The 27,328-nt window shown below is 37.1% G+C and overlaps 1 protein-coding gene across 5 annotated transcripts in view; it reads left to right on the forward strand.

Annotated features, from left to right (window-relative positions):
* The window catches only part of LOC149207508 (glucose-6-phosphate 1-dehydrogenase, cytoplasmic isoform-like), a 240,750-nt gene that overhangs the window by 81,932 nt on the left and 131,490 nt on the right, over positions 1-27,328 (forward strand). For all 5 annotated transcript variants that reach the window (XM_089395761.1, XM_089395763.1, XM_089395760.1 and 2 more), the window contains 6 exons: positions 15,281-15,350; positions 15,444-15,630; positions 18,173-18,324; positions 18,445-18,513; positions 19,055-19,113; positions 19,322-19,358. In XM_089395761.1, coding sequence (XP_089251887.1) covers positions 15,281-15,350; positions 15,444-15,630; positions 18,173-18,324; positions 18,445-18,513; positions 19,055-19,113; positions 19,322-19,358 — 574 coding nt within the window. The remainder of the gene's footprint in view (positions 1-15,280; positions 15,351-15,443; positions 15,631-18,172; positions 18,325-18,444; positions 18,514-19,054; positions 19,114-19,321; positions 19,359-27,328) is intronic.

The raw sequence follows: 27,328 nt of genomic DNA on the forward strand, positions 1-27,328 counted from the left end.
TTTCATCCCTTACAAGCTCCTCTTCTAGTTCTTCAATATGTACAATGCCATCCTCCAAATTGTCGTCCTCAGGTTGATTGTCCCAAATTTTATATGTGGGATCTTCATTAGCCCGATCACAGTAATGGCTCAACAACCTCAAGTTGTAGTGCACATAAACCAAGCTTTCTGCTCGGTTTTCGTTGAGTCTGTTTCTTTTCACATTATGTATATAACTGTAGGTGCTCCAACACCTCTCTGCAGAAGAAGAATTTACAACCTGTGAAAGAACTTTTTTTGCCAATTTTGGCAAAAGTCCGTGGCCGCCATATGTTTCCCACCATGTGAGAGAATCAAATTTATCTTTGTCGTCCATTGCATGGAAGTTACCATACAAACCAGTGCCACTGAAGTATCTGCCTATTTCAAGGCGCACAACTACACATTCCTCCTTGTCAGGCACCAACTTTTCTAATGCTTCCAGATATCCTTTAGTTACCTCTTGATCTAAATGGGGTTTGGTCCTAACCCCACCCCCTGCTGCAGGTTGGCCCAACCAAGATGTAGAGTAGTATTTTGGCGTAAGGATATACGCCAAGCAATGTAGTGGAAGGTTAAGCCTATTCCACCGTTCACACACACAATCATGAATCAGTTTGTACAAGTTGGGATCTCTATTATGAACAATGTCTTTTATTTCCCCCAACATGGTATCCATTTGCTCATACACCTCGCCAATCACTGGTTTGTCTGTATCTGCAAACCGAATCATGTGATAAATTGGCTTGGTGAAATCCAATACCTGCTTCACAGTTGTCCAAAACTGCCCATCAAGAGCGGCCTCCTCCACCGTTTCAAAACCTGCCATGTCAGCTACATTTGTAGCCCTTTCCTTTAACACCTGCCAATGTGGACTTGATACCATGCTAGCTAATGCCTCTCTTACCTTCAAAAGGCGCCTGAAGGTGAGGTAATAGCTACCAAATCTAGTCCTCGCAATCTTCAGCAACTCCAATCTCGAGTGATTGCGGAAAAGGCCATGGGTATTGCTATCATTTGTAATAAATTTTATCATTTGTTTTCCTTTCTTGTACAAATCACCAATCCATTGGTATTGTTCATTTTTGTTTTTGACAATATCATGCAACAGAAGGTTCAATGTGTGAACCAAACATCCAGACCAAAATATGTTCGGGTATTTATCCTCAATAATTGCTCCCGCTGCCTTACAATTAGGAGCATTATCAGTGATGACTTGGATGACATTGTATGGGCCAATACGCTCAATTGTTTCAAGTAATGCTTCTGCAATGTTGATAGTGGTCTTGAACTTGTCTGAGTAATCATGTGCAGCTAGAAAGATGGGACCACTAACAGACACAGCAAGAACACTTATCAATGGCTTGCCTTTTACATTTGTCCATCCATCAGATACAATGGACACCCCATTGTCAGTCCAAGAACTTGTCATTTTATTAAAAGAATGTGATATTTTTGCTTTTTCATGATCAAGGCCAACAGTTCTTGCCTTGTCATACCCAGGGCTCTTGTATCCTTTAGGGGCATCATTTATGGCAGAAACCATTTCGTGCCAATAAGGTGAGCGTAGAACATTGAATGGTATCCCACATGCATAGAGGTACTTGTAAACTTTTGAATCCACATCATTCCTACACCCCTCATCAAGGAAATCTGATATGGTTCTACGCCTTAAAGATGATGACCCTGTGCCTCCATGTCCATATCCACTGCCTTGGGAGGATGCTGAAGGAGTTCTTTGTGATTGTGAGCTTGGTTCAAAGAAACCCCTTGATCTTTTTGTTCTGTATTGGGCGTCCTCCTCTTCCTTTATGTATTTGGCTCTATCTGCTGTTGACACCGCTGCACAAGTTTTGATTCCTATTTGTTTCTCTCCATCCCATGGCCTTTTCCCGCAGAGGTGTCTTCTAGCACGGGTGTATGAACCTGTGTAATCAGTGTTGCAATGTGGGCAATGAAATTTATTGGTTCCACCCCCTCCCTGTTTCAGCCTTGTGAACATATTTCCACAATGGAGTTTGGTCTTGTTTAGTTTTTTGAGGGTCATGTTCACCCTCCTCCACCTCCTCCTCACTGGGGTTTTCACCCATTTGACTTCCTCCGGCTTCTTCATCCACCTCTTCAGTTTGAGGCCCCCTCCGTTTCCTACTCTCCACCACCATAATAACCATAAAAGGGACCAGGAAGAGGAAAATGCCAATAAATATCCCCAGGTCCATGGTGTTTGATGTTTGTAGGGTTTTGAGTCTTGAATCTGCAAATTAATTTAATTTATTGGGATTAATTAATTTAATTTAAATACATGATTTTTAAACAGTTAAACTCAAACAACTAAATTAACTACCTAACCAGCTAAACTAACTAGATTACTAAGTTACTTACCTCTGCAGGCTTGCTCCTCGCTCCTTGGCAGTTGCTCCTCGCTCCTCAGCACTTGCTCTTCGCTCCAATGCTCTTGCTCCACCTCCAAACTTGCTCAATGAAGTGATAATGAATGTTTTTTTGGCCCATTGGCCTTATAAAACAAATTTTTTGTCTAAAATTTTTAATTTTTTCGGGTCCGGCGGATTTTTTTTCCGCCGAACCGCTCCAAGCCCGGCCCGATTCGCTCCTGGAGCGTTTTTTAATGCCCGGGAGCGATCAGGGAGCGATCGCTCCCGGGCATTAAAAATCGCTCCGGGAGCGATCGCTCCCTAACAGACCAGGGAGCGTAAATTTTTTTAGGGAGCGCGCTCCCGAAAATCGCTTCCGTCCGGGAGCGATTTTGGGAGCGCGCTCCCGAGCCGCTCCCGCCCGGAGCGCGCTTCGGGAGCGGGTTCGAAAGGGGGGGGGGGGGCGCTCCCCCGCAACACTGATTGACTCAGAGTATTGACTACAAAGCATATATCTGGTCTAGTGTTCACTAAGAACGTCAATGCCCAAATCAATTCACAATATTCAGAAGGATTAACCAAATCAGGTCCTGCAGCTTTACCATAAAGCTTCTTGAAATTCATTTCCATTGGAGTATTCATGGACTTACACTCAATCATGTCAAATCTTTCTAGAATTTTGACAAGATATTTTCCTTGAGAAAGGAAAATCTCACCTGATTTTTTCCCATACCTCCACGCCCAGAATGTAGTGCATCAAACCAAGATCTTTTATTTCAAATTCAGAAGCTAACTTTCTCCTACACTGGAGAATAAGAGGTTTACTACCAGTCAGAAATAAATTATCAACATACAATACCAAAATCAAAGGCATACCTTGAACTGTCTTAAAGTAAAGATTTGGATTTGCATTGCTTCTGGTAAAACCAAACTTCATCAAGAAGTTATCTGTGCGAGCATACCAAGCCCTTGGAGCTTGCTTCAAACCCTAGAGGGTTTTCTTCAGCCCACACATGAGTTTTTGGATCATGTACTTCAAAGCCTTGTGGTTGCTCCACAAATACTTCTTCTTTAAGGAAACGATGTAGAAAAGCAATCTTCACATCTATTTGGTGAAGAGACCATCCTTGGCAAGCAACTAGAGCTACAATAGATCAAATGGTGGTGTAACAGGCAACAGGTGCAAAAAGTTCATCATAGTCTATTCCCTCTTTTTGAGAGAAACCTCTAGACACAAATCTAGCTTTATATTTTTCAATACTGCCATCAACACCATGTTTAATTTTATTCAACCATTTAGAAGATACAACAGATTTACCTTGGGGTCTTGGAATCATTTCCCATACATCATATGAATGATGGATTCATATTCTTTAGCCATTGCATCTTTCCACACTTGGGCCTTTACAACTACTTCAAAAGTGCATGGTTCAACGTGAATAATGTTGATCATGGCTACAACATATCCTTGGAACCGACAAGATTTCTTGCTTTCTTTCTCTGAAAATTCCTCTGGGGGCAGCATGTTTATCAGCGTATTGAAGAGTGTCACGAAGCCATAAAGGTCTCCTTTTAAAAGGAGGATCACATAGAGGAGGATCCAGAGGATCCATGGTCTCCATGGGTTCATCAACAATATCAATTTTTTCTTCAGGATCTTCTTGTATTTCAAATACATTATCTTCACTATCAACATTAGTAGGAGGAAGAGGAGTGTCTCTTGCTTTTCCAAGAGCTGCATCTTCATCAAATGTTACATCCCTGCTAAATTCTATATTTCTTTGACCATGTACGTATATTTTGTAAGCTTTAGAATTCTCACAATAACCAACGAACGTAACTTTCTCACTTGAAGCTTCCAACTTGTTCCTTTTCTCTTTTGGGACATGGAAATAGATAGGACAACCGAAGATCCTTAGGTGCCCAACTTCGGGCTTCCGCCAGTGAAGACTTCTTCAGGAGACTTGTTGTTTAGGGCATGGTGAGGAGATATATTTTGAACATAGACATGCATTCATGGCTTCTCCCCATAGAAACTTTGGCAATTTTTGATCGTGCAACATAGCTTTGACCACTTCTATGATGGTTCTATTCTTTTTCTCGGCCACACCATTTTGTTCTGGATTATATGGTACAATGGTCTCTTTTCTGATTCTAGCTTCTTTGCAGAAGTCAATGAAATCACTAGAAGTGAACTCTCCTCCATTGTCAGATCTGAAAATTTTAATCTTCTTTCCAATTTGTTTTTTAGTCAATGAAATCACTAGAAGTGAACTCTCCTCCATTGTCAGATCTGAAAATTTTAATCTTCTTTCCAATTTGTTTTTCTACTAGAGCTTTGTAATCTTTGAACATGTTAAAAGCTTGACTTTTATTTTTCAGAAAATAAATCCATGTTTGCCAGAAAAATCATCCACAAAAATGATATAATACAAGTAACCACCAAGAGAAGTTATAGGCATTGGTCCACATAAATCAGAATGTACAAGATGCAAGACCTGACTGGTTCTACTTTTGGTTGAAGGAATGATCCATTCACTTGCTTTCCCCGTGCGCATCCTTGGCAAATGCCATCATGATTAGATTTGATTTCCGACATTTTGGAAACCATCTTTCTCACACGAGGTAATGCTTTGTAGTGCAAGTGAGCGAACCTTCGGTGCCAAAGTTCGATTTGATGATTGATGTCATGGATTAGTGCATGAATAGGTCTTCTGTTGATTTTGTATAGACCTTCACATCTACATCCCATAGTGAGGGCATCTCTCATGTTGCATCTTGATGGCCAAGTGAGAAATTTACCATTTATGAAAGCAACTTTCACTCCTTTATCTTCTAAAGCCGATATGGACACATGATTCTTCTTTAAACCAAGTACATATAAAACTTGTTAAAGAGTCAAAGTTTTACCTTGATCTAGATGGAAAGAAACGAAACCAGTCCCATTTATGGGATATGTAGAGTTATCTCCAAGAATGATCTTCGAATTTGTCTCCCTCTCAACCAGATTAGAGAGTACTTCTTTGTAACTATTAAAGTGCTTTGAAGCACCACTATCAAGCAACCAACCATCACAAGAATTTGCAGGAGATGAACTAGAAAGAGCAAAAGCAAGAAAGTACTCTCATTGAGTCTTAGTTGCATTATTATCACACCTTTGGTTCCTTGAGGAACGATAGTTTCCTCTACGAGCAGAAAGAGCTTCTCTTCTTCTGTAATTAGATTTGTTTGAACAATTGTTGAAGTTGTATTTTGATGCCCTTTCATTTTTTGAACAGTCACGAGCATAGTGGCCATGCTTGTGACAATTGTAGCAATTGGAATTTTGATAAGTCTTTGGTCCATTGGGAGGAGCTGCTGGCAGCAGAGTTTCTCGAATAGTGCATTCCTCTTCTTCCTTTCTTCTTTTTTCCTTGTACAACAAAGACAGTTGGTTCTCCCTCCTCATGCTTGCGAATTCTCCCTTTGGAAATCATTTTGGCTTCTTCTTGATTTCACTTTCCCAGGAGCTCATCAAATGTAGGAAAGTTGTCATTATTATTGATGGTAGTAATAAAAGTTTCCCAAGAAGAAGGAAGACCTCTAAGCATAATCAATACAAGTTCTTTATCAAAAACAACTTCACCACAAGTTGACAGTTGATCTTTGATTTTTGATATCCTCATGAAGTATGCTTGAATGGTTTCTTCTTTGTTCATCTTAACATCCTTGAGTTGACTCTTCAGAGAAAAAATTTGACTCAAGTTGTTCACTTGATATATTCCAATCAATTTGTCATACATTTCTTTGGCTTTCTTCAAATTGGAGACATAAGTGATGAGGTGGTCTCCAAGAGAGTCAAGGATAACCTTTTTATCCTTGACTTCTTTGTTCTTTTATCTGGCCTTGATAGTGGCATTGGAGTTTTTAGCTGGTTCTGCTACTTCTCCTTCAACATACACTAGAACATCATGTTCCTCAAGAGCAATATCCAATCTGGTCTTCCAAGGGAATTTTGAAGCATCAACCAACTTCTCTTCATCCTTAAAGTAGGAGGAAGACATCTTGATCTACTCAAAATTTCAGCAGCAAATAGAAAGAGACAACAAGAGATATTTCAAAAAGAAAATAAAAGAAAATTTTCATCAGAAAAAGAGCAGCAAGTAGAAAGAACAACATGAGATATTTCAACAAAAAGAGAGCTGCAAATGGAGTGGACAACAAACTATATTTCAGCAGAAAGAGCGCTGCAAATGGAGCACACAACAAACTATATTTTAGCAGAAAGAGAGCTGCAAATGGAGCATACAACAAGAGATATTCTAGTAGAAAGAGAGTTGGAAATGGAGTAGACAAGTTATATTTCAACAGAAAGAGAGTTGCAAATGGAGCCAACAACAAGAGATATTTCAGCATAAAGAGAGTTAGAAATGAAACTTGTATTCTTGAGCTTGTCTTCACCAAAGCTTTAATACCATGTTGAAATTCTGATGTTCTATGTTGTTACAATCACTTAAATCCAAAACTTTTTTATGCTGCAAAATAAGTTAAGTAATTGTAAATAGAACATAAACAATATAAACCATATGCACAATAGAAGACAACCAAGAACTCAGTGAGACACAGAGAAGTTAGGTCAATGACTAGGGAAAAACCCACAAGGGGGAAACCCAACCAAATTCTTCTTCTATTAGAAATCAACTGTTCAACAAAGATACAAAGTACAATGAGAGAATGAAGAAGTTCACCCAAATCTGAAGAAGATATCTGATAGCAGTAGTTGATGTAAACACTAAATCACTTTGGCTCTCCAAAATCTGCTCTTGCTCTTCAAGACTCTCTCTCTCTCTCAATCTGCCTCTAGACTCTCCAATTCCCTCTTTTCCAAATTCAAATTCCCCTTTCACAAGCATAGGTAAGTGTGTCAAGTGGGGAAGAGAGGTACAAATATATAGGAAGAGCAAGGAGGTCGAATTCATGAGGGAGTAACTCCTATGCCTTGAGGAGTTACATATGCCAAAATAGGAGTGTAACTTATTCCATAAAGGAGAGGAGTGTAACTTATGCATTTAGGTGAGAAGTGTAACTTATGCATTAAAGAGGTGTAAGAGGAATCTTTTTATGACGAGTCTTTAAAGTGTGTAAGAAAGTGTAAGAGGTGCATATGAGCATTAGCAAGAGAGAGGAATGAACCCGTTAAGAGAGAGAGAAAGTAACATATGCATTAATTGAGAGGAGTTACATATGCCATGATTGAGTCTCATAATTGAGAGACTTGGATTTCTTTTTAATAATAATATAATAACATCATAAAGAGGATAATAGTAATAATAATAGTAATATTGATGATTAGGTTAAAAATTAAACATTTGAGATTGATTAAGGAAAATTTAAGTGGTTTTTCATCATGTATATATGATTACGAATTGATGGAAGGTGATTTACTATTTTTGGAAAGTTATGGTTGCAAAGATAGACATGACTTTCTATTTTTAGAAAGTCACTTTAGAAAGGTCAAAAGTTAAATTTTATCAATGAAATTCATCCCATAGCTTCCAATTTTCAACATCAGCCACCTTGTAGCCAATGTGATGTGCCATTCATATCTCTGCCACTTGCATCAGTCATTTCTCCTTGCCAATTTGTCAAGAACACATGTTTGAATGTGGGCTTCTAATTAAAAGGTACTTTATTCATTTTGCAATCGAGTGCTTATGCTTGTTTCTATTTGGGCATTTTGACATGGATTATCTGTTAACTTGGAAGAAATAAGGGTCTTGGTTGTAGTATTGTTCCTTCACCTTAAATGGGGGGTTAATTTCCAATTCTAGTCTAGTGGGAGTTACCCTAATGGCCCATGACTTTAGGAATGGGCACTACTTGGGAAACCATGATTGAGATAGCGTAGCCCATCTATCCCTATTCCATACTTACCACTTTCCATGTTACATTATGAGCCCCTATTCCACCTCTCTCCCTTGGGTCAACTGACCATTGATTCTCTAGGATTTGGCTCCCACACATCCTTATAAACTGGTAGGGCTTGGAAATGCAACCTAGGAGGTTAATGTAGCTAAAAGAAACAGGAAAAACATATAATGGCCACAAGAAAAACAAAAGAAAAATCAAAATGCAAAAGATGGCTGGGACTTACAAATTAGCACATGGGCAAAAGCCAAGCATGAGCTCTACCTCTATCATATGGCCATCACCTGGTTCCTGGGCCAATGTTGCCTTATCTCATAGAAGACAAGGAACCCTTGCATGTCCCAACCCTTGATGGGCGATGAACTGCCCCATCCCAAAGGGGGTAATAATTGCTATACATCATACAAATCAAGCTCTCATTCCTCGAGCTACGAGCAGTAATACAAGGAAAAATCAAGAAAAAGTAAAAGGAAATATAGAAGGGTGGAAAAATAAAGGCTGAGGTATCTCATGCATCCACGATTATTCCCTTCTCACATCTATACATCCGGGATAAGGTACTCCATCATAGCCGACCCTTTTGACTTTGGCAATTGGCCATGAAGTATTTTCCCCTTCTTTCCATCATTATTCACATGGTGCGTATCGATTGAAGGGTGGACCAAGGACATGTCACTTCCCTTTGGGGGTTGGGAGCACCTAATACCGTTGTATATTAACCACTCCTACCTAGGATGTATGTAATACCATTACGTGACCAAGGCCCCGATTTTGGAAGAGAAGCCTCATTTGAAGTGTTATTTTGCCCATTTCTTTCAATCTTAATTTGCTTAAATGATATAATGATTAATGTACCTGATGGTGAAAGTTACAACACTAGATATTGTATGTAATTGGCAGGTGGTTCCATCTATAAGTATGGGCAACTTAACTAGGGTCTAGGTCCTCCAAAGGAACATATTGATATCCACAGGTGATGTGTTGAGAGCAATGGGACTTCGAATAGTTGTAGAGCATCATTCAGAGCCATGGGCACCTTCAACACCCACAATGTTCCTACATTTACTTTATTATACATGGGATGATGCATCTGGACCAACATGCCCCTAGTGGACTTAACAGTGCACAGTGTTTGGCAATTGATCCAAGGTGCAAATGAGGTTTGTTTCACACCTTGAGACATTGGAGGGCTAACACCATCTTCAGAGCCCAAAACATTTGTTGAGCTTGCATTTTGATGCCTGAAACCATCCAATTTTGCCTCCCTTACACCTATTTTTGCCTTGAAATCCACAAATATTCCTCTAAGTACACCTTGAGCTATGCGTTGTTGACCTTTTAGTGTACATGAGGTATAAAGAATTTTTAATGATAGTTTTATGATTTCTTAGTAGCTAGAATAATTTTTTTTTTGCTCGAAGTATCTAATTGGACTATGATGAATTTAATTAGACAAGGATCTTGGTGATGACTAGCCTCCATCAAATACTCCAGTTGGCAGCAGTCCTGTACCATGCAATCGCTGTTTGGTACTTACACCCATTCGCTGTCCGGTACCTGCACCACAGGTCGCTTCTGGTACCTGCACCGAAAATCGCTCGTTCAGTACCTATAACAGAGTATTGGAACATTTTGGTACCACGATTGTTGGAGATCCCGTACCTGCACTGATCAAATTAAGCATGCGGTTTTTGACTAAGACATCTTCTTATATATTTTAAGTGATATGTTAAGATTGTAATGATATGTTTTTATTTTTATGAAACCATGGATGTAAAGACCAAGAAAACCTTCTCGAAGATATGCATTCAATCTCTTTGCATCTCAATTTGTTTCTCTATTTAAAGAGGGCCTGAAGATGGTGAAGGGGATCATCTGAGGGTAGTTGATTGAGTAATAGAAACAGAGAGTTCATGCTGTGTATGTGTATGTAATATTTAGTTATGCTGTTAAATATTTTCAAGAACAATTTGTAATTTCAATTTTCGAAGACTAATGCAAATATAATTGTTATGATATTGTGTATTTTATCTCAGTAGTCTGTAAGTTCTTATAAGCTGCCGATTGGTCTTGGCAAGGGCCCACCAACATCATCTTGGTGAGCTTCTTCTTTTTTATTTTGTAGTTAGCATTTCATTCAGTAATCGTGTGCTCTAAGTTGTAGTTGTCTTTAATTTCTGTAGAAATTTAATCAATTATTTACTCTGTTTTGCAGAAAATTTCCTTACTCATTCTCGTAGAAAATTAATTGTTTCTCATAGGTCTAGCTATGTGTGGTTTGAGATCATAGGTTGAAGGATCGATCCAATGCTGCAAGAGTGATTAGATAGGCATAGAAGTGTGAGCTTTTAAGATTGTTAACATTTCAAGTTTTAGCTGTGTGTGTGGAATTCATATGTCTTAGATTTATTTTTCATAAGAAAGAGGTTGCTTAATTGATAAGATAGAGTTGTGAATGTTATTTTGCGAATTTGAATGTTGTGTAGATTAAACAGTAGTAGTAGAGAGCATACCCTTATTCAGATTTCATTGGACTGTTTCATTTCAGATAGCAAATAGAATTCCTGAACTAGTATTATAGTACACAGTTTCTTGTACCTGTACTAAATAGTTTCTGTACCTGTACTGAATGATTTCCTGTACCTGTACTAAATGATTTCCGGTACTAGTAGAAATTACAATAGTTAATGCGTGAAAGTGTGTGCATTATTAGTAATGATTGGATTTCTTTTAAATTTTGAAAATTAAGATTGGTATGAGTTAAGTTACTATCTTTTCCACTATACTTGACACTTAGATAGATTACATGTTGCTGGCACATATAGTGTATCAACTCTACTGATTACGATTCCCTGGTTGATAATTTAATTTGTGGCAATATATCATTCATATAATTGCTCCAACAACATTGGAGCAGAATTAGGCTTATTCACCACTTGGAGACCCATGAGACCTAGTTTTGTGTTAGCTTTTGGTAACAAATAATAGGTGTTCTAGTCTCTATGATGTCTAAGAGGCTAAGGAACACGAAATCTCCAAAGGCCAGAAAAGGTTTCACGAGAAAAGATTTGGAGACACCTCAATTAAATTAATTAGCCAATAATTAAATATTTCTCGAGTCTAACTTAGGAAAATTGGTTAATTAAAGTGAATTAATTAAGGGAGTTTGATTTTGCTCTAGAGACTTCCAAAAAAGTTAATTTGCAGAGTCAAGATGATCTTAGCCATCGGTTGAGATGTGATCGTGGCCATTGAGACTCCAACGAGAGATTATAAGAGCAGGTTGAAGGGTTTGGAGAAGACATAGAGTATTTTGTGAGCATTTTGACTACCCAATTGCAAGCATTCAGCAAGGGTGCAGTTGAAGCTAGGGAAGCATCAGTAGGCAGGGTTCAACAGAGATTTGGGAGCAGGATTCCGGAGAAAATTTCCTTAGTATTTTCTTGTGTCCGGGAAATAGGAAGAGGAAGACAAATTATTTGCAGAGGAGGCCATATCCAGCGAGTGTGAGTAGCTAGTTGATAGTGCGAGTGGCAGAGGAGCTCATTCAGTGAGGCAAAAGTTGGATCTGTCATCTGAAGGTAGAGTGAGTGGGCCTAGAGTAGTCTAGGAGGCAGAACAACTTGCAGGAGGGAGATTTTGGGGATGAACGAATTTTCTGTGAGTAGCAGTGTGCATTTCCCAGAGGTAGTGTGAATAGCCTGGGAGAGTGCGAGTTGTTGTGAGAGGGCCAGATCGAGTTGCAGAGGGAGAGAATTATTCCCCAGATTTTTTTGCCAATAGACATTGTCAGGGCTTTGCAAGAAAGGCAAGTAGATCATTGTACTCCTAAATTGCTGAATAATAATAAAAACCTCATTTGTTGCATTGGTTTTCCCTTTGAGGTTTTCTAGGGACAATTATCCAAAAATAACAGTGCCATATTTCTATGTGTGTGTGCATATTTTCTTAGTTCTGTATTTTGTTTCCGCAACATATTTTTATTTATGAAGATTGCAGTTGTGAATTTATCGCTATTTGTCGTTATTAATTTAACAAAAGACAAATAAACTGTAAAAGTTAGGAGATAAATATCTAGTAACTGCAATCATGGAAATTACACATGGTATCATAGCGAAAGTTTGGATCAGAGAGGCTCTAGAACAAGGGTTGTGTAGTTCAGAGGGAGATCTGAAGCACAGTAAACTAGATTTGTCTAGGCTAGCCAGGCCGTGCGAATTGCAGAGGTAGGAGTTTGATTTCTAGTCCAGGGAGGTGATCCAGAGGAAAAATCGTTTGTCTCAGAGCAAATCTTGTGCAGAAGATTTGCAACATAAGGGTTTTGCAGTAGTAGGTCAATGTAGGGCAAGGAAGAGAAAGCACACAAAGGCTTATACCCAGTTTATTTATGGGGATGAACGAATTTTTTGTGAGTAGCAGTGTGCATTTCCTAGAGGTAGTGTGAATAGCCTGGGAGAGTGCGAGTTGCTATGAGAGGGCCAGATCGAGTTGCAGAGGGAGAGAATTATTCCCCAGATTTTTTTGCCAATAGACATTGTCAGGGCTTTGCAAGAAAGGCAAGTAGATCATTGTACTCCTAAATTGCTGAATAATAATAAAAACCTCATTTGCTGCATTGGTTTTCCCTTTGAGGTTTTCTAGGGACAATTATCCAAAAATAACAGTGCCATATTTCTATGTGTGTGTGCATATTTTCTTAGTTCTGTATTTTGTTTCCGCAACATATTTTTATTTATGAAGATTGCAGTTGTGAATTTATCGCTATTTGTCGTTAATAATTTAACAAAAGACAAATAAACTGTAAAAGTTAGGAGATAAATATCTAGTAACTGCAATCATGGAAATTACACATGGTATCATAGCGAAAGATTGGATCAGGGAGGCTCTAGAACAAGGGTTGTGTAGTTCAGAGGGAGATTTGAAGCACAGTAAACTAGATTTGTGTAGGCTAGCCAGGCCATGCGAATTGCAGAGGTAGGAGTTTGATTTCCAGTCCAGGGAGGTGATCCAGAGGAAAAATCGTTTGTCTCAGAGCAAATCTTGTGCAGAAGATTTGCAACATAAGGGTTTTGCACTAGTAGGTCAATGTAGGGCAAGGAAGAGAAAGCACACAAAGGCTTATACCCAGTTTATTTCTCTAGTGTATTTGAGTTACATAGGTTTACTAGATATGGCCGTAGAAGATGAATTCACCTAGATAGCTTGCCTCTCTAGCTCAACTTCACAGGGTGTCTGGTATAAAGATAGTGGAGCGTCAACACACATGACATGGGTTAGAGACTACTTCTCTAGCTACAAGGAGGAGGATATGGACTTCCAGATTCAAATGGGAAGCAAAACCAAATGTACTCCAGTTGGAAGAGATTCCATTAATATTCAAAGGGAGTCAGGAGCACGCATTAGTGTTACAAATGTGTTTAATGTGCCAGGCTTGGGCATGAGATTGATTTTAGTTTCAGAACTACATGACAAGGGATATGGTGTCTACTATGTAGGGAAGGTGTTCATCAAACACTAGAACTGGAAGAAGGTGAAGCATATTCGAGTTCATAGCAACAGGTTGTATAAGTTGCCTTTTGCTTTAATGATTTATCATTCTTTGGTGCATAGCTTAGTAGGCCAAGCTTGCTTTGTACTTTTCCAATACCCCTTAAGGATGTAGTAGTTTCTTGGTCATTGACATTGAGACATTCAAGAGTTCATTTTAGATGAAGCATTAAATGCTTGAGGAATTGGGTGATGGCTAATGAGGGGGGTGGATCTCTTGCTAAGGTTTTTCCCATGTGCTAAATACGTACCAACTTTTATATGCTTCTATCATTCTTTCAACTATGTCAATCTTTGGGGCCAAGTTTGCATGCCTTGACTCATGGGTGTGGATATAGGGTGCCAATCTCAATGATCAATGACAATCAACCCAAATCATGGAGATGAATTACCGGGAAAGATGGAAATTGGTATGTATGGATTACCCTAGACACTTTGTCAACCAGCGCCTCTCTAGTATTACCCTTCCTAAACCATAAAGCCTTAGAGGAGGTTCCATTGTACTAGAGTCAAAGGCTAACCTCCCAAGTGAAATGTGGGAACAAGGTCACAATTCAGAGTAGTCAATAATCCAATTTGCTCCATGATTCATATTAATATGCCCATAACATTCAATGAAAGAACATGATTGCCAAAATGGTTAGAACATCTACTGATAGATAACTCACCTTCCCTAAAGAAGAATGCTAGATCTGAGAAAGAACTGACTGGAGCAATAGGTGGAGAACTATGGCATATTGCTGTCTGAAGACCATCATAGGGCTGCTGGTCCTACGGGTTACCCACTTTTGGTGGGTAACAGGTATCTGCCAATAAATCCTCTGGGAAACATTTCTGAGATGTTTCTTTTGAAGAATGTATGGGAAACATTCCTAGACAGTCCATGGAGTTTCCTCTGTTGGAGTGTTAAAACTCCATTTAGGAGTATTAAAAGTTTGCATAAGGATGACTTTATATTAGTAACATGTCCACACTGCAATGTAACATTTAAATGTTGTGGTTAGGAGGTTAAACCATATTGACTACTTAGGATGTCTGTAAATTGTACCAAGACATGATGTAAGTGTGTGTGAGGTGTATTGTTGCAATGTTAATAATAATATGGATTCTTTATTTCCTCTCTCCACCATGTCTCTATAAATTTATGCATCCTAAATTCTCAGTGTCCATTTATGTATTGGAAATGACTCATCTATGGAAATCGTTACGATTACCTAGACCTAGAGATGGTGCGTTGTAATGCTAGAAACATGAAAGAATAGAAGAAAGAAATGGGGAACATGATGTTAAGTCCTAACATTTTCCTAATATGAAGCAGCATGTTCTATTACTACATCGTCCTGCATTCTTGGAATCTATACTGTAACAGGTTGTTGATATATCAGAGTGTGAATCTGGTTGTCTATGTGTAATTGTGTTTGTTTATGTTGGTGCAGGCACTTGAAACCAGCAAAGGCAGACTCCACTAAGGATCCTACTGAAGTTGTTTCAGATTTTCTGAATTTGGTATTTAAGTGAATGTTTGTAATTTCTCAAGTTGACTTTATGCAAGAAATTAATATGAGAACAAGATTATGCTGATGCTTACTTTGTTTCCAGGTCTCATATGTTGCTGGAGCTTATGACAAGGAGGAGGGTTTTCTTAAACTGAATGAAGAAATTGTGAAATATGAAGAATCAAAGAATGGGGCAGAAGGGCCTTCTAGAAGGTTGTTTTATCTTGCATTGCCTCCATCAGTGTATCGCATTGTATGCAAAATGATCCGGCATCACTGCATGAATCAACGTATGTTAACTCTTCTTTTTTCTCTTACAGGAAATGTTTAGAATTCATCATTGATTTTCATTTTACAACATTGTTTTTGAAAGTTGGACAACAAGTACTTTGAATTATTTATAGTTCCGAAAGAGGGATTATTTTTCTCGATGGCCTCTAAAGTGAATGTAAGGGGGTTGAAACATGAAATATGAAAAAGCTATATCAGAATTCTCCTTTAACATAAAATCTGCATGTTTCTTCTGTGCAAAATCATCGGGACAATGGTGTATCCTTTGAGATTGCATTATTTATATAAAATGGAATTTATTAAGTGTGATCATGATTCTAGATAAGATAAGATAATTTTATTAATGTCCAATGAATGACCACAAAATTAGATCAATGGGACTAAAGGATACATGCAGTACGAGTACAGTGTGGTAGTGCAAATGCAACTCCTGGAAAATGCCAAAGCTAAATCTAGGATAAAATGAATTAAAGAAGGATACAAAAATAGGACAGCCTCATATTCATGTATATGGCCGGATCAAAGACCCCAGTGATGTAGAAGGCTAAGTGAATAAGCCTAGGGCTGGAGGTCGATGGTGTCAAGAATGCCTGAATCTGATAGCCGACAGCGAGGGGGGCAATAGTGGCACTGTCTCACTATCGGATGTCTGGATCCAGCGTGGTTTCTGGCTACATGATCCTCGGGCGGACGTAGGAGCAAGGGATATTCCTAGCATCTGAGGCCGAACGAAAGAAGCTCTGGATAAGTCTCTACAGCAACCTAAATATGTGATAACATTTACTTAAAACCTGCAAATTAAAGGGCATTCAAAGTACTAATACATTGTTTCAGTGTCTAAAGATCAGCCAAGAGCCTTTAGTCAATCTTTAATGCCTTTCACTGATTTATCCTGTTATACCATAATGACGAGATGATGCATAGATTATCTAAGTTTAAATGAGTAAGAATTTATTATAGAAAACATGGTTTACATTTAAAATTAAAACTTCCTTTGCAAGAATAGGGATCAAAATGATTCTAGCTTCAGTTTGGAATGCTATGCTTTCTTGGACTAGCAAAGCAGAACTAGCCACTGGAATCTTAAGATAAATTTGTTGTTTTCCATCCTACTTTAGCATATACAGGAAAGGAAATTCGGCCTTCGATTTTTTTATCTGGCTTTTCATCCTATATGTCATTTGCCTATAAGCTTTTGTAATACTGTATACATATGGATAGCTTTTAATGCTATACGTCTTTTGGGAAAGAGAATTGCAGCAGAGCCTGCAAATGTTGTTATTAGCTAATTCTCAGAAGCAAAGCTTGTAAATGTAGGTGAGCTTTCATGATCCAGTGTGGGTGATTCTTGTACATGTTGAGACCCGATCCAACCTCCTTTCTCGTTTTGGAATGGGTATGGTATGTAGTTTGGTTACAGCATTGCATCTTGTGGGACTTCCATGATGTGGAACATCTGCATTAATTCCATATGAAGTAGTTCCCCCTCATGTTATAGTAAACTATGCTGATGGAAGATTGTAGTAATGGTGAAATGCTTGAAATTGGAAAGGCTTTCCGGTGAGGTATCATTTGTATAGACTGGAGCAAAATTTGGTGACAATGCAATGGATAGCATCCACAATTCAGGAAACACTCAACTATATATTTCTTTTTTTCCCCTCATCTAGAGTCAACCTGTGATAAGGTCAAACCATCTTGATAGAAGATATGGGTCATTAAATTGGTGGGACAAGCTTTTTTTCTTTCCCCATTATTGCTGGTGTGATCAAAATAAACAAGCGTTATAGTGTGATTGTTCTAGATAGTAACTTTTATACAGATCTGTACTCTTGATATCAGGTTCATTTACTAAGAATGCTGGGTACTCGTGAACAAATATTTCTCTTATAACCTGTAACTGTCCTGATTTATACAGTATCTGCATGATAAGCAGCACCAACAATTTGTAGGATTTCATTCTCTATCAGACATTATATGATGTCTAGAACAGTGTGATATATTCATAGGAAATTGTGGTGTTGTCTGTTAAACTTATTTAGATAAAGTACAGTTGATGTGGTTCAAGAAAAACTAATTATGGATTAATATCCCGATCTACAATTTTCAACCAGAACTTTCAGTTTTTTCCACATGTTTTCCTTTACATAGAGAGATTGCCAACAAGACTGGTACAAATAATCAACGAAAAGGTTTTCATGCCATTGTTTTTGTGAGCATAGTTGCGGTGCTTGAAATGAATACCATTGAATTGACAATGACTCTTTACTCTCTTATTTTGAACTCGTGTTAAATCTCCCAATTTGGATTATTCATGCAAATGACAGGGTATACCAGTAGATATGGATGGAAATTTATGTTTAATATGGTTCTTTTAGTTAAGCAAATGCTAACTCATAACAGCAGCATTTCTCTCTGTCTTTCTTATCTAGTAATATTGATTGTTAAAAAAAACAACGGATCATGAGAATCGTGTAGTTCTTTAATAGACATATTGTAGATTGCATCAACTGAGGGTCTTATGCTTCATTTCTTTCCCAGGAGGAGGTTGGACGCGGGTTATAGTCGAGAAGCCCTTTGGGAAGGACTTAACATCAGCAGAGGATTTGAGTAACCAGCTAGGGGAGCTTTTCAGTGAAGAGCAGATTTATCGGATTGATCATTACCTTGGAAAGGAATTAGTGCAGAATCTGGTATGCAAAACCTTCCTGTTCATATGTACAGCTCATGCAACCAAGAGTATTTGCTGTACTTTAACACCCATCTCTTTATCTTTTCCTGATTTTTAAAACTGTCTTTCATTTAATTGGCAGTTAGTAGTTCGGTTCGCAAACCGACTCTTTTTGCCCCTTTGGAATCGAGATAACATTGATAACGTTCAGGTACAGGGGAAAATATATCTTCTTCTATGCTTTATACTTGAGTATTTACATTAGAAACGAAAGCAAGCCTTTTCTATCTAGCATTACACTTTAAAATTTATCTCTAAAAACAAATGTGAAAATTCATTGCTTGTGTTACAATTACTTTATTACTCTTCAACAAAAGAATTCATTATTTTCATGTAAAATATACTTCTTGTTGATTGTGCTGGTCAGCAGTCAGAGGATGACCTTCGTACTGGATTTGCTCTTGTCAATATTCCTTTTTTAGCACTGAGAAATGTTATGTCAAAAATTGAATTGGAAAATTACAATGTGTATCATATGGTCTCTTGCATTTTCTCCCATTGGCTTTCCCGTGAATTAATATGTTTGTATGATAGCTGTAAGCATTGAAATCAAGACTGAATGTTATATTAGTAAGCTCATTTCAAAGCTTTCTTTGATATGCTACTATAAGAATAATATTAGTAATATTTCTGTGCCAAGAGACTACCTGCTACTCCAATTCATCTAAATACTAATATGCTACTTGCTACAGATTGTCTTTAGGGAAGATTTTGGAACAGAAGGTCGAGGTGGATACTTTGATGAATACGGGTACCTTTTTCTCAATTGTTGTAGTTTATTGATAATAGGAAATAATTCGTTTTATGCATTACTTTTCTGACTCTGGTGCCAAAAATGATGTGTTTTCTATTTACTGTGAAAATCCTACTTATAGCTTGTATTATTGTCAGATATTTATTTTCTTTTTATTGAGCTTTTGCTTTTGGTAGGAAGAAACCTGATATTTCTTTTTCTGCAGGATTATTCGTGATATCATTCAAAATCATTTACTGCAGGTAATCATTTCTCATCCTCATGTTCTCTCTCCTCCTGGCAATTAATAATGTTATAATGTGTGTTATCCGGTATCCCCCAGAAATTCCTTCCTGCAAAGATAGACGAGTCTGGATAACTGATAGGTGCAAAGCCAATGCCACCTCACTTTGAACCTGTCTCACTTTGGGTTGGTGCTTTTTCAACTGCGGGGGGGCTTCCCTGATTTGTCTAAGTTATCCATTGATGAATAAAAGAGTACGAATGACCTCAAAACAATAAACAAAACTGCTGTTCAGAGATAATAAAATCTAAATCAGCAATCAAATAAGTGGACAGCAAACATGCAATTGAAGAAAATGAATGTATATGCTATTCACTAGGTGTATGCCTAAAATGGACGATAACTACCAACTGTTCTATGCTAAATGAGTAAGTGACAGCAAGCGCAAGTCACTCAAAAACTGTTTTAAACACACCAAAAATGATGTACTAAATACTAGCAATGAATGGCATGCAAGCTAATGCAAAAGGACGATTAAGACAAGGTATCACTGTGTAAAGACAGATGGATAGCAAGCTATTATTGCTGCTTTGGTGCATGAATTCGCTAATGAAATACACATTTAATGCCTAGATGATATTCTAATGCACACAAACTGAGGAAGTAGTATAGTTTCTCTCCTTTCCTGTGTGAAGTGTCAAAAACCAGCGAACTACACTAGCTGTTTTTAACAGGAAAAGCATAGTGCAAACATACCTAACCTGAGTGACCTAACTTCACAGAAAATGATGAAAAATTAATTGAGTTGTTTTTTGAGACGATTAAATAACTAAGTAATTTGATCAGTGTTTTAATATGCAGTTGATAATGAATGAAAGAAAGTAAGTAGGGGAAAGAAAACTATTTGAATCCTACCACTCAATTCCTATTAAGAGATAAGTATAGTAAGAGTCAATGAAAATGTAAAATTTCTTATACACTTGAACACAGAAATGGTAGCCAAAAGCCATTGATAGATATTTATCTATATTGCATTGGGTTTGGGGACGTCGGCAACGGGGGGGATGAGTTTTTGGGATGGCTAGAGCACACCCCCAAATTTTCAGGGGACGGTAGGTTGGGGATGGCAATTTTATATATTTAAAATTTTTAAAAATAATAAATATTTAAAAAAAAAAAACTGAAACATAATATGCATATGCCATAAACATGAATGGTAACATGATAAGTAGAACACATTGAAATATTTAATAAACACTAACTAGTTAAGAAATCTATTCATCTTAGTAATTATAAAATAAAAAATATAAATATAAAACCAAAAAGATAACACTTTAAGGGGTCCAAACAACAATGTATAAGATAGTTCCAGAATCCAAATTCAAAATAACATGTGAGTGCCAAATGGAAAATGCATCATAATAAGTTAAGTACACAAAATGCCAATGAAGTCCTTGACTCAATGGCCATACTATCATGAAGGCTAAAGCTACTCATAAATTTAGATCCTCTCTAAGTTGCACGAAACGGGGAAACGGGTACGAGTTTCCGAAACGGGAAGCGATACGAAACGCGACCTCCCCAAATTTTGGAAACGGGGAAACGCGAATATATATATATATATATATATATATATTGTGTGCAATCGTAAAGCATAAATGATACATTATAATTTATTACACTTAAACATTAAGATTTAATTTACATCACATTTACTCATGAATGATCACATAATGAAAATAAAAATATCGGAATATCCAAAAGCAACCTTTATTAGATATCCAAATCTCAAAATCAGCCTTTATTTATATTAATATATGAGGCTGCAAGTACAATAAAGACTATAACGCTGCAAGAGAGAGATCAAAATGAGGATTTTCTGCATCCACATCCCATTCTTTAGAAGGACCACTGTTGTATTGGGAGTCTCCTCCTACATAGTCGAACGACCTTAGTGCTCTTGATTAAATACACGTTTCATACCCTAGTACCCTACATGATCTTGATTATTGGGAGTTTCCCCTGCATAGAGGGCTTGGTTCTCTTGATTAAATACAAGTTCCATACCCTAGTACATGATAAAATCCAATGGAAACATTGCAATAATCCAATCCTGAAATCCTGAAAAACAAATAAGTCTGCTGGATTTTGAGTGAGATCTAAAATTCTACTTTCTCCATATGAAATCCAATGAGGGCGAAACCACTCTCAAACATCCTGAGTCATTTCATGGTAATGTTAAAAATTTAAGTAAAAGGATGAAAATGAAAAATAAAGGAGAACATCACTTTTCTTTAAGAATTTAACATTACCATGAACTGCATATCAACACTAGGGCAAAAATTCACTTTTATAACTTTAGACACACATCTAGAAAATTAAAAAACAAATTTGAAAAAAAAAAATTAAAAAAAAACACAATTCAATTGGGAAATGCGGGTTGTACGGCCGGGAAACGCGTTTCCGGCCGTACTGCCACATTTCTGTTTCGGGAAACGTGGCAGTACGGCCGGAAACGCGTTTCCTGGCCGTACCGAACGCGTTTCCGCGTTTCGTCCCAGTTTCCAGCCGGAAACGGCCCCCCCCACGTTTCCTGCAACATAGGATCCTCTGCAGTAATGCTGTCTGTTGTCGCACAGATTGTCACGACAACGCTCAGACCGGGGGCTGTCACCCTGATCCCCGATCTCTCCATTTAAGCCATCTCCCGTGGCTAAGGGGGGTAGACCCTATGGGACGAATGAAGACCAACTGTGGACCAGTTGGGTTGGGAGACACAACAAGGCAATTTTAGCACTTGATTGATTTAGAAATTAATGTACCAGTGCCTTATGGAGTTAATGATAATTATTTATTAAATGTTGCAGAAGTATAAACCATGTAAAACAATCATTTATCATCAAATAACCCAAATGATGTAAGATATTCAACCAATGCACAACGCCTTAACGATGATCCAACAATTAAACTTCAAGAAAAATTAAATGCTTTAAATGATCATAAAATTTAAACTCTTGACCAGTTACCACTTTCACATAGCTAACTTTAAAATAAACATGAAGTAAATTTTTTTTAATTTTTATATTTTTTAAATATTTTTATTTTTAATTTTTATTTTCTAGAAATAAAACAAAACTAGAATCTTAATAAAACTAAAATAAATGAAACTTAAAACTATTCTAAACTAAACTAAACTAAACTAAAGGAACCTTTTATAGATATTTGATATATTTTTTATTTTTATATTTTTTATATTTTTAAATGAAATAAAACTAATTCTAAACTAGATGAAAATTAAAATATAAAAAAAAATCTAATTAAAAACTAAGATCTAACTTAACAAAATCAAAGTCTAATCTATTTTAAATCTAAACAAAAATCAAACTTCTAGATTTTTTATATTTATATTTTTTGACAAAACCAAACCAAAGTAAATATTTCTCATTATTAAAACTAAAGCCTAAATAAATAAAATTTAAATCTAAATTAAAACAAAAATAAAAAGTCTGAGAATTACTTTTTTAATGATTTTTGGGAATTTTTTATTTTTATTTTTTTTATTTTAATGTTTTGGAGATTTTTATTTTTTATTTTTTATTATGATCTCTTGATTTATTTTGAAATCAAAAGAAATAGAACTAAACCTAACTATATGAAACAAAAAATATATGCTAACTTAATAAATCGAATGTAATCTAAGTTCAAACGTAAATGAAACTAATCTAAACCCTAAACTAACCCGCACACATAAAAAATGAAACGCAAAAGAAAATCAAACTATATATTTCGTATTGGTTTTGCACGTTTGTGATGGCGGGAGGAAGTTTTGTTTGCAGGACAGATATTGCTGCAAGTTTGCATGGAAGTTCGACGACAACATGGAGAGTAGACCACAGCGAGGGAGGCCGAGGGAGCTGGAGCGGATTTGAGTGCAGTTCTGGCAGCATTTTTTGCAGGTGCAGGAAATGGAGGAAGGACGTTTGAGCTGCGTTGGGTTATGTGCAGGTTAATTGTTTTGCAGGTGATCGATGGTAGAAGGAAGAGACAACGAATTTGAGGAATGCATATTGCATATTTGGACGTGAATGCTGCGGGAGAGGCATATAAGGAAATGCGATGGTGACTGTGAGAAGATGGCAGCATAAAGTGCTGAATATTGAGGGTTTATTGCAGGTGAAAAGGAACACAGAGCTAGAATGGAGGGTAATGGCCAGCATGAGGAGAGACTTTCGACGGCAAGCAGGGAAGAGCAGCTGTGTGGATGAGCAGTTGTCTGTGTGGTGGCTGAGGATGCATGGAAAGAGGGAAATGACGGAGGTATGGCAGCGACAAAAAACTATGATCCCTTAAAAAAAAATTTCAAAATTTTTCTGCAGCAATAAAACCCCAGGCAGCAGTGAAAAATGAAAACGCAGTTTGCAAACCCGCAGTCCAAAAACCTGATCAAAATTTTAAATCTTTCCTGCTCCAAATTGCCTGATGGAAACCCTGAAAAATTCTCAAAGCCTATACCTGCAACTGCAATGGCAAAAAACAGAACACCCAAAAATAATATGTGCAGGAAACAAAACTGAAAACCCTAAATCAGCGAAATAATTACAGTATTTACAGATTTTCGATTCTTAAGCAGCCAGATTTGTCAATAATCAAAATAATATTATCAGAATTTAATTTTAATGATACTTCATAAAAAATTTCAAATGATAAGCTCGGGATCAAAACTGGCTGGACTCTTTCAAAAAATGCAATCCGGGAGTTGGCTGGTTCAGCCGAGAACTTCCTCTAACGCCCGGTAAACTCAAAACTAAGATTTCCTGCACAGCTTAAAATCAACCATTAATCATAGAGGGAGAAAACAATAGTGAAATCTAGATCAAATGAAGCTACCTGCCATTATATTTCAGAATCTAAACTATCATTCAAACCCCAGAGATCAGACAAGATACCTATGCCTAGATCAATCTTCGTTAAGCTATCATTAATGGCTGAAAATAAAATTCTGCCGAAAAATAAAACAATCTTACAACATTTCCAGAAGAGTAATACCAACAAGATTTTCAACCCCAAAGTCTTTCTTTATTGCACAGAAAATGACTACAAGAGAGCTTTCTTTAGATCCAGACTCTCAGATCCAAACTTGATCTCAAATGACCCCTAGCACCCTATTTAAAGGAAAAATTCCCAACGGCTAGTTCGAGTGATCCATGTCAAAATGATCTCGACCGTCGATGAGGATCAAAATCCCTTTTAATCTCATCCGTCGAATTTTTAAATGCAGTTTAATCTAAAAAATTGAAATTTTGCATTTATTTACTCAAAACTTTGACTTATTATTATTTTATTTTATTTTTTAAATTTTTATTTATTTATTTTTAAATTTTATTTTATTTTATTTTTATTTTTAATTTATTTAATTTTATTATTATTTTTATCTATCTTTTAATTTTATTTTTGGATCCTCGAACTTAGCCTTTGGAAAAATCACCTAGGACCTAGGACTTGGGACTTATGAGGGGATTAAAACATTTTCTAACCCTTAAGAGATGACTTTTACAATTTTACATCTCAAGGGGGAAAACCCATTTGACATAGACCCTCATAGACCACCCAGTTTTGCGACCAGATATAATTTAGCAGATCAACACGCTAGGATTCCCCTAAGATTCTAGTGACAAAATTCATTCCGGCTTTGGGGTTAGGCTGAAGGAAAACTCTGCCGATCATGGATCGGTGAGACAAAAAACCTTTCGGAACGTAGATTATCACTAGAAAATTAGGTCAACCTAGGCAATTTACATACATGACTCAGATCTGCTAAGATTATTTACAATTTACACATGCAGACTGGGTTTACAAAATAGCACGATCAGGTTGATGACGACAGTTGAATGGCATGGACATATTGATCAAGCACTATCCCTTTTGCGAAAAAAGGGGGTGTACTGCTCTGAGTAGTTGACACGTAGTGGTCAACATCTGGCTCTACTTGGGGACACATTGCTGCACTGTAGGAATGTGAGAATCCAGAATCTGCATCCATGCAACACACAAAAAAACATAAGTAGCGTCCATCCAAAAATCATCATATAACATTAAGCACAGGAAAGATATAAGCTCTTCTTTTATTAACTATCTAGTAACATGAAAAGTAAATCTATTCCTAAAACAGAAATGAAAATGCTGAAAAAACAAGGAGTAGGGTTAGAAATACAGAGAATGCCCCATGGCATCAGATGTGTTCAATATAGTGAATACTGAGCATTTGTCTGCTTTTAGGCAAATCCGTCGGCTGCTTGTTGGATGTGCCATGTCCAATTCTGCATATGGTAGGACTTTTCCTATCCGAAAATCAAACTGCTCGTGGCCGTCTGATGCATCAAATCTTCTTCTCATTTTCTTTCTCTTGTGCCTTTTCTTTGTGGCAGGTCGTATCACTGCTGATGTGGGACTTTTTGCTTCAAAGCTCTCAGATGAAGTATGTAAGATATGCGTGACATGTCTTTCTTCCTTCTGCATTTGCCCTGTCAAGGATGATGGATCAATCTCACAAGTGCCATGAGTTATAACTTGACCTTCTATGACTGGTGGATAACCATGTGAGCATCAACCTGATTATTAATTTCCCTTTTATCCAGGTCATTTTCAATGGAATAAAGGACCTCATAACAAGATGGAGCTTGCTGTAACAGATAAGGAGGCTCCTGATCTATTGAAATTCCCTGGTTTCTTTCATCTTCCGACTGCTGTTGAAATTTATGAAACTATATTTTAATGGCATCCATCTGACTAGAGTGCTCAACCTTTATAGCACTGATTTCCCTGGCATGGTCTTCTTCCATGGTCAATAACTTACTCTGAAGACATATTTGATTAGCTTCCATATCCTTTATTACTTTATCACCCTTTTCCTTTATGGTCATCAAGCAACGCTGCATAGAGTTTATCTCTTTCTTATGATTTGCTTGCATGGTCATCATATTTTCCTCTAAGCCTGATAACTTGCTTTGCATAAAACTAATTTCTGTGTCATGATTAGTTTTCATGGCCTCAATTTCCTTAGCATGTTGATTTTGCATGTCAATTATGTAATCAGAGTTTAATTTTCATGATCTCCATCTCCTTATTGCGTTTTTCAGGTGGGTGCATAAAGTTTTCACATCATGGGCGTAATTAGTTTGATTGATCTCCATATTTTTTACCAGCGGCATTAGTTCTTGTATAATTTGCTTCTGATTTGCCTTTTCATTATCAACACTATTTTTACAATTTGTCCCTGATTTTCCAGTATCATGGATTTGATCTGCAATGGTACAAGTGGATGGCACATTTTGATATGAAGAATTGTCTTGAAATCTTTCATCAACAACTGGACCTTTTATAAGATTACTTTCATTCCGTTGCACAATTTTAGGGGCACAAGGCAAGCTATCTGGATCACCATGTCTATCTTTAAAAGCATCGAGAATGTCTTGTAAAGAAGTGAAAGAATCTTTAGGACAATTATTAAATCAATTCAAAGCATTACCCTCTAAAGAACGGACAAATAGACGCATTTTGACATCTTCATGATTATATTGAGGAAGTCTACAATATATGATCATTACACAAGTAAACCTGTTTAAATGCTTTCTAACAGCGACTGAATCACCATCTGAGAACAAAAGTAATTTAAAAATGGCCTCTTCTGGAAAATCATGGAGATCATCATTGAAATGACATGGTTTAAACAAATAATCCATGATGAATAATGAGGGACAAATGGATGATAGAACGAGATCTCTGCTCAAGAAAATCAATAGATGAAAGAAGTGGAGTTGCCACTTGAACAATGAATCTAATTCTAGGATCCAAAAAGCAACAAACAAAGCTTATATGAGAGAGGCTTCTTGTTTGGGAAACAATAAATAAAAAGAAATGGAGTGGCCACCCAAACAAGAAATGAACTGAAGAGTAGTTGCTGTTATGACAAAAGATAAGGCGATGAAAAGA

The sequence above is a fragment of the Pinus tabuliformis genome, chromosome 1_2 (genome assembly GCF_031772625.1).
Source record: "Pinus tabuliformis cultivar Carrire ecotype Pingquan chromosome 1_2, CPIR1, whole genome shotgun sequence".
NCBI classification, from domain to species: domain Eukaryota; kingdom Viridiplantae; phylum Streptophyta; class Pinopsida; order Pinales; family Pinaceae; genus Pinus; species Pinus tabuliformis.